The following is an 8,950-nucleotide window of genomic DNA, read 5'->3' as shown; positions in this document are numbered from 1 at the left end:
TATTTGCTGTTTAATAAGGAGGGATTTTTCTGTGCAGTTGTTTTCTTGCCTTGGTGTGAAATCAAAACAGATTTAATGATGTGTTTTTGCCTCATTTTGTCAAAGGTCAGATCAGTCAGTGCTGAACCTTGTCTTAACTGTGAGCATCTTCTCAAAACATATGAATTTTCTGTGAGCATCAATATCAGATTCTTCATTTTACCCATTTGGGTTTTTTTTTTCTGTCCTTGACTGTTTTTGACACAATAGGTCATTGGCAAATTTCCACATGTGGTTCCGCTCCCGGGCTGAGAGCAAGCAGTCTTTGGCCACAACAGAACAGGAAAGCCTTGCCTTCAAAAAAAAAAAAAGGCCAAAAAAGGTCACGGTTTTTCTCTTTTTGTTTGGTATTTCCTGTGCTGTGATGAAAACTAAAGMAAAAAAACAAACAAATGAGGAAACACTTAAGATCCTTTCCTTAGCACAAAGAGAATTAAATCTGCAGTCATCCTGGTTGCCTGTTAAGTTTTCAGTTACGTTTTCACAGAAAACATCTGAAATAAAAAAATAACCACAATTCTTGTCTCCAATAACTTTTTCCAGATAGTTTTGCAGCTTTTATATTTTAATATTTTCCTAAATGGGGAAAAAATGGTTTTCTTTTTTTTTTTTTTTTTTTGGGGGGGGGGGGGGGTGGGTGCCTTTTTTTACTACACTCATGTTGTGACTTTTGAATATTTTGACAGATCTTGATTTTTGTTTTTGTGTCACTTATCTGCACTGAAGGCCCCAACCCTCAGATACTTTTTTTTAGTTTAATTGAAAGCTATTGGCACCTGATAAATCATTCCATTAAAAAAATGCTCTATAAATACAGATAATATTTTACTGTCCTGTAATATCTGTCAAACGGGAAGGAAACATTTACAGCCACCACCGGATATGAGCGATTTGGGGAGGAAACGTGTTCGTGTGAATGCCGAATTTGAAAACAATGGCAGACACCACGGTATGGTTTCCAGAAATGACTCAAAGGAAGGAAGCTCGAACAAAAAAAGGTTTAGCAAAGTGGCTTGGCTCAAGGCTGGGACGATTGTAAGGCATAAAATGTGAGCACAACAAAACCCAAGCGTGGGCTGGCCAGACAAAGAAATGGCGAAGTGTGGAGCGAACCAGAGAGGAAAAACATGGGAAAAAATTTAAAAAAATAAAAGATACTGTGTCTGTCAAAACAGATGGCAGCTGGTAAAGAAGATTAGGTGCTGTTACTACTCTGTCCAGAAGCACTTTAGACTGACCAACCCCCAACACACACACACACACACACACACACACACACACACACACACACACACACACACACACACACACACACACACACACACACACACACACAACTGTTTTCTCATCCTACTCCAACAACTCCGCCATCATTCGACCCCGTGTCACATTCCACATGCTCTTAAACAGCACCGAGTCAGGATCAGGACATGTCTGGTCATCTGTGTCCCTGTACTCAATTCAGCCTTTTGTTTATTATTATTTTTATTTTTTTATTTTGTTTGTTTACAACCTCAAAGAACGTCCTTTAAACAACTTGTTCTGGTATTTAACAGTTTAGGCTATCGTTTCCAAGTGCATCTGGACATAAGCTTGTGACAGTTTTAGCCAAACTATCTGAAAAGATTTATTATGGAGCAAAATTTAAGCACAAATTTAAACTATTTATTGAAGCAAGTACATTGCATACAACATGGACTTTTCTGCTATCTAAAACATTGATAATAATGACAGATAATTCAATAAAATAATTGGTGAATTCAAGGCTTTTAAGTTAAAAGATTACAAAAACAGGGTTGATAAAATAAAAACGCCGATATAAATTAAAATATTTGAGCCTATATGTATAATTAAAGTTTTAAGCTTTCAATTTAAAGCTAAAGTAACTGAATCATGCAGGGTTTTTTTTTCAAAGATGATTACTAGAAATTCAGGAATTTTGCTCCAAACTAAGTCGAACATTTCAAGATTTTATTTTTTATTCCTTGTTCATCTAAGTGATTTCAAGTAGCGCAGTCTAAAATACAAATGGCACTGAAACTGATCCAGTTACAACCAATGTTTATAGTTTGCATCCAGATAGCAACATCCTCAGCAGGTCTTTGTTATGGAGATGTACTTTGTTCAAACATACTTCCTCATATGTCACCACCAGCAGACATTTCTTTCCATGACATTGCCTCAACACCCAGCAGGTCTCCGGGCAGCGGACCCAATGGATCATGCTGAAAAAACTGCACTTTGTCACAGTTTGTAGATGTCTGGACTCTGGAAAGATTTGAAAAATTCAGCTAAACTTTATTTCAAAATTAAACAAAAAAAGGTTGTTGAGGCATATGGAACAAGTAAGAAGAGGACCAGAAATGGTTTGAAAAGCCAAAAATGTTCAACGGGTGATTGAATGAAAACTGACAGAATAAACTGACAGTGGCTGATGAGAAAGTAGAGACGCCTGGAAAAACAGAACTATCAGGCTCCCAGGTTTAAATCATAAAGCTAACGTGGAAATAAATGCCTTAGACATAAACATGATTCCTGGCCCCGTGCAAAAAAAAATGTATTTCCTGTAGCTATTTTAAATTATTTTTGGCATTTGACCAAAGGTGAATTTTGTTCACTTATCTTAAACAAACATCCCCTTTATTTGGAAGATTCAAGTCACTCTGCAGTGTTCACAGCATATTTCGGACCAACATTCACATGCAGAAATAAATTCAAACACCAGACACAATACTTTCTCATTTGGTTGGTTTATTTCTCATTAGCAATGACACCAAATGTACTCTACTGTTTTCACTTGCTATCATAGGAGATGCATTTTGAATTGTAAACAGTGGAAATGATAAAATGCATTTCTGAAAACTCCTTACAAGCAGTGTATGACCAGGAATAAGAGCAGATGCACCCGCTCGCACCCATTTTTTAAATTTTTTTTTAACAATAGACGCCATCTTATATTTTTGAGTCTCTTATATTTACATAAATACATCAGGGTCCCACTATCATTAACAGCAGAGACCTATTGGTTTCTTCTTTTTTGTGTCTTTTTTAAAATGTGTTATCACATAGTTTTCTTAAAGAATTATATTTACAACCATTTATTTCCCCCCAGCTGCCTGCTGCTAGAGGTTAACACAGTTAAGATTCACTTGCTTAAAATTCATTAAACTACTTATGCTTCTTGAAAGTTTACATTGCAAGTCAACCTTATAGCTCTAAGTAATTTTCTCTTAACAAATAAAGATGATGCAGAGCTCAAGCTGTTTTCGTCGTCCATGTTAAAAATGTAATGTTTTTTTTTTCAAATAAAGTAACAAACCAAACATGATAATAAAATAAAAAAATACAATAAAATAAAAATATTGCACTTAAATCAGGACAGCATCGGACCTGTTTGGTGGTTAGGAGGAAAGTAGAAGCTCTAGGGCTGAGTGAGTGCTTTAGAGGACGTCAAGGTGTCTTTAGAAGCATCCAGCAAGTTAATCTAAATAAATAGGCAAACTCTGCACAAGTAACAGTTTTTTTCCTCTATTAAAAAAGAAAAACCTTTGTGAGTGAAATAAGGGAGTGTGGAAAGAGTGGGGGAAAAAAAGAGAAAAGCTGTGAATGTGTCGAAAACAAGACTTTTACCAAGCTGCAACCTGTTAGAGCTATGTCCTGAGAATGCTTCCTGATTAGTCTAGAATACGCTACAATGTTAAAGGAGATGTTTTCTTCCTGATTTCTCGTTCCTTTTAGTAAACAGTCTTTGGAGGCAGGAAGCAAGTCGTCTTTCTGTTTTCCATCTCTGGTTTCACACTTGACCTTTAACGTCTTCGGATGGGAGAGGTATGCATATTTGGGTTGCAGCACAGCTCCAGGCTCATCCGTTAGTCAAACATCTAGAAATTCATTGCTCATCTGTCTCCGTTGTCATCTCTGCTGAAACGATCCAGTCTTGATTTGAAAAAGGGTGAAAACCATTCAAAGAAGCTTCGAGTGGATGGAAAGTTTTAACAGATGCATGTAGAAAACAGAGCCACAATGTTTTGGGTTTCATCATTCAAACACTTTGTTTTTTTCCCCCCTTTTCAACACCAAAGCTAGGAGTTTGATGAAAAGACAAGGAGGAAAAAAAAAGACTTAAAGTCGTACCAATAGCTTTGAAGTCGTTTCACGGGGGAGGACAAGATGGAGCAAAGGAGGAGGTTTAGAGAGGGAGTCTCCAAAGAGATAAAGGGGAAAAGTGATAAAACAGTACCGGACTGTCTTCACGTCTGCAGGGTGTTTTTGGTGAAACCCCTCCTTTTCTCCAGTACAACTGGACAAAAACAGTTGACCTTAACATAAAAAAAGCTCACAAAAATAATAATAATAATAATAAAAACAACAACAGTGATCAGACAAGCGTCCAGCTCTTGCTCCAGCCTTGTTCACAGGCTTTTGTAATTCTATAAACATCCATGCATTCATCCAACCATCCACCTGGTAACTGGGTAAACTAGTCCTTTGCAGCGTCGTAGCTTTGCTGTGTCCTCTCATGCCACTAACGTAGAAATCAAACTGAACAGGATGGCACACATACACACAAAAATAAAAAATAAAAAATAAAAAAGGCAAACCACAAAGCTCACATTCCACCCACTCTTAGTTTTTTTGTTTTTCAAGTCTGCCCCTTAGTTTCTGTCATCATCGTTCTTTTCTCCTCGTGTTCCTCCTCATGTCTTATGATGAGGATGAGGTGGACGTGGCGCTGGGTTTTTTTTGGTTGATTAAGTCCAAGTAGAGTTCAGAGCGCAGGAAGCGGGGGTATGAGTCCTTTTCCATCAACCCGTATATCCGCCTCTGTGCTAGGTCAAAGCAGGAGCGTGTCACATTCTGCAGGTTGTCCTTTGTGTGATCTCTAGTGTACGAATCCAGATTCACCTGCAGAGGGAACACAATGAAACAGATGAGAGTCATCCAAAAAAAAGGGTAGAGGAATGGGAAGCACATGTGTGATGATGTTTTGAAGCTTCATCTCTAACTCACCTCTTTACAAGACTGTATAGCGATGTATTCTGCAAAGATTTTCTTGGCTTTTGAAGCCATCTTCGACTGTGACTTGATCTTCTTGTATTCCTCGCACGCTAGCCAAAATTCCAGGTTCTCTTCGCTGAACTCTGTGCGCAGAAAAGCTCTGAAGGCTGCCAGACCATCTGAGGAAAAGCAGAGAGGAGGAGGAGAATAAACAAAGGGAAGAGTTGACCAAAGTGCCATGGCAACCTCACAGTTGAAGCCATCTCTGGAGTTTCAGGGCCTAAATTAGCTGTGTGACTGACTGCGTTTGAGTCATGTGATTGTAATAAAGTGAGGCACAGTAAACCGTTAACATGGCCAAATTTGTCAAAGTCTAAAACACTGTCAAAGTGACATCACCCAGTGACGCTATAATTCCATCTTATTAACTGCTCTTCCAGCAGCACCAATGGCGAACAAAGAGGTGTCTGTTTTGTGTTTAAGGAACCCAAAATAACTTTAGCGGTTTCAGCTTTTAAGTTTCGGTCCAGTTAATAATTTGAGGAAAAGGGCATCCGAGGGAAAGAATTACAGGAACAGCATCCACCCACGAATCCTGTCTGCACCTTTCCGTTCCCATGAATCAGCGATGCTGATAAGCGGAGCCAACGTGGGCTGACATCTCTTACCTCATTTTGGCAGGAGTGGAGTAAGATGTGGAGAGGAAATGAGAAGAGGGAGAATAGAGGGGCCAACAAAGCTGAATGAATAACAGATGTAGCGCTGGCTTTGGGTTAGAGCTTAGGTTACTTAAAAATTTGGGGGAAATGTGTTTTTAATTATTCATTTAAAAGAGCAACACATTTTGTAATGCCTTGTCTTCTAAAATATGGACTTTGTTAAGATTTGGGTATCACGCTTCAGTCTGCCCAACCACATCACTCATATGTAATGTATGTCATGTTATCTGTGTGCATGTTTTCATGTTCACAACCTTTTCCCTACACCTGCAAGCATGCACTGTGCTCCTGTCTCTTGACATGTAAAATAAAAACAGATGATCTTGGAAAAATTAAATAAATAAAGAGTAAATCAAAAACTTACATTTATGTCCCAGCAGCTTGTCAAGTGAGTCTCCCCATTTCAGTGCTTCCTCTGGGGTGGGCCTGCAGATGAAAGCAGAGCGGTTCTTTAACAAGCCCATTTCAGCCAGGTTTCTCATTGTGTGACCCATCCGCGGGACTGAAAGCTATGCTATGTTGGTGATGAATGTGGTCGCAGATGATTCCTGTTCTGCCTTTCTCTCTTCTAAGCTGACTCATTCAGCTGTGTCTTATGAACAACATCAACACTGCTGTCTGCCTGCTTCACTGTGGTGGGGGTTGGCTTTTATATTCCCCAATGGTAGGCAGCAGAGGGAGGCGTTTCAAGCGGCCAATCAGGATTTGCACAGAGGTTCAGTGACCTGCCTCCACCAACAGCGTCTGTCTGCCCCCTGCTGCCTCTCATCGGTGAAGTGAATGCCTTTTTACCCTTTCTAGAATTCACATAGATGCAAATTCAGTAACTGCAGGTAAATATTTTTTGTGTAATTGTAATAAAAGACAAAACTATTTGAAAAATGTCCTCTAATTTTTGGATTTTAATTGTAAATTTCACACTAAAATATAAAACTTAATAAAAATAGACTTTTAGTTGTGTTATTGTTTTCAAATTAGGCATATAAAGTGTAACTTGTCTAAATGCAAAACTTTCAAATTCCTTTATAAGCTATAAACATCAGGAAGATAATGCCCAAACTGCATACACAGATTTTTAAGCAATAAAGATAATAATAAAATAAAATATTTACCCTAATTATTTTTGCTTCATTTACATACAGTATTAGATTATATAATAAAAGTGCATCTAAAAATCAAAGGTTTTAAATAATTTGTTGCATTCATCAAGGCTTGGCTCAGTTCGCTCAAAACATTTGACACAAATGTTTTAAAGGCTGTTTTTACTTTTCTCTTTTCATTTCTCTGACTTCTCTTTCCTACTCACATTTCTCATTCATTCACTCCAATGCCACCTTACATGGACACTCCCATCTCTCTGTTTGCCACCACAGGGTCACCACCAGCTGTGGCGAGATGTACAAAACAGTCTCCCACTCATGCCCACGAGCCCATGCTGTCAGGAAGTGGCCACTTACTTGACTGACTTCATAGTTTTGTCCAACTTGCCGGCTGAGTTGCTTCCTGGGGACTCATTCCTCCTCCGCAGGAAAGCCAGTCGATTCTTCATGTCTTTGGCCCTGATTGAAAGAAAGACAAACAGGGGAAGATGAGGTGGTTAAATATAAAAAGAAATGAGGACGAAGAGAAAAACGAGAGATTAAAAAAAAACACAGGAAGGATGCACGTTTCGTTTTCACATTCCCAATCCACAACGAAAACAATCCAAAGCGTGGAATCATCAGCTGAGCTCTTCGCTGCTGTAAATCCAATTTGTCAAACTCATAAATGCCACAAAAGGTAAAGGTAAACACTGTGTACATTGTTGTCTTCAGCTGGGTTATGTCGCCAGAATAGTTTTCCAAAAGGTAAATCTCCTCGTCCTCACTTCTTGTCAGCGTCTCTCTTGTCAATCTGATACCTCGTACAGTCTTTCCTGGAGAACATCCCTGGCAGGTTGCTCGACAGGGACTAAGCAGATGTGGCAGAGCAGGAGAGAGTCAGTCCTCACTTCTCTTTTTCATCACACTGTTTTCCTTATGCCCGTAGGAATTGCTGAGACAAAGTTGACCCGGTGCAGGGGGCAACAGGGCACAGTGACGCCCCTACTCCTCTGCAGCTTTCGCTTCAAAATCATCATCCCGAATCCTCCTGACCACCCGCCTCACCTGTCTCCCACCACCTGACACAAAGAGACACCCTGCTACACATGCGCCCCATCAAGGCTCAGCCCTTAGCACCCATGGGGTTCAAGAGGAATTGGCACATTCCCAAAATCCCATGGTACATGTCCTGGCTTTTCCCGACCTGAAGCACGTGCTTCCTCGTTGGGATGTGACCTCACTCAACACCCATTTCCTGAGTTCCTTGCTTTTGATTTCCACTGTGGATTGACTGGCCCGCTAATAATGCATGCACGGCGATGTGCGCTGGCTGAGCCTAATCACTGCAAGCTGTCCCAACCTACCAGCACCCAGGAGAGCAATGTACACTCCAAATTAAGAAACAGCACTTCCAGTTATAGACGCTTGTCATTCAAGCATGCACACAGGAGAATGGGACTGACATTAGCACAAATACTGTACGTGGATGTATGAGATTAGTGATGCGAGAGCTCCTGTAAAACTACTTCCAAGAACGCCTCAGCAACTGTGCCAACTCACGTCTGCCTAAACTGCTGCTTGCATGCCGGTCACAGGTGTTGAAAATCTAGTGTGTGCATGACTGTATGAAGGGAATTCAAGGAAGAGGTCATTCGTGCCTGTGTACAAATAAGGTTCACGTTAGACAGAGAACCCAGTTAGCTGCTAATATGAGGTTTTCTGATTTCTGCCAAACAGGAAGAGTAAAAACCTGCCAGTACACAAGATGAGACATAAGTGAAGAAGCTGCTTAAAAGAGCAGCTGAACAGCTCCTTTCATATTATAATGACTGAGCCTTTCTATGTTGACTGGGTGGGTGTGTTTGGGTTTGTAAAGACCGTTGAGCTGGTCTAAATACTTAATACTTAACTCAATCCCCTCCTGATAAAGTTGCAAAAATGGGAGATGCCTAATAAAATAGAATGTGAAAGAGAACCAGATGAAAGCTGTTTTTCTTTCATCTCTCCTGGGCCAGGTAGCAGGGGAAAAAAATAATTATTTAAGGTCTATTTAAACCTCCACACACTGTAGGATGACTCATCCATTGACTGAAATAACACAAGCGGTCTGCT

At 39.9% G+C, this 8,950-nt stretch overlaps 1 protein-coding gene across 1 annotated transcript; it reads right to left on the bottom strand.

The window, feature by feature from the left end:
* Window positions 1–2,770: 2,770 nt before the first annotated feature.
* On the bottom strand, window positions 2,771–7,315 carry LOC106536677 (regulator of G-protein signaling 3; the record flags this gene model as incomplete). Its single annotated transcript, XM_014033998.1, is given in 4 exon segments — window positions 2,771–4,944; window positions 5,050–5,216; window positions 6,121–6,182; window positions 7,214–7,315. Coding segments are annotated over 4 exon segments (532 nt in total), but the record flags the coding sequence as incomplete, so codon positions are not given.
* Window positions 7,316–8,950: the final 1,635 nt, after the last annotated feature.

The sequence above is a fragment of the Austrofundulus limnaeus genome, unplaced genomic scaffold (genome assembly GCF_001266775.1).
Source record: "Austrofundulus limnaeus strain Quisiro unplaced genomic scaffold, Austrofundulus_limnaeus-1.0 Scaffold1929, whole genome shotgun sequence".
In the NCBI taxonomy this organism is placed as follows: domain Eukaryota; kingdom Metazoa; phylum Chordata; class Actinopteri; order Cyprinodontiformes; family Rivulidae; genus Austrofundulus; species Austrofundulus limnaeus.
Note: the sequence above shows the minus strand (reverse complement) of the source record. Positions and strands in the feature narration are given on the sequence as shown.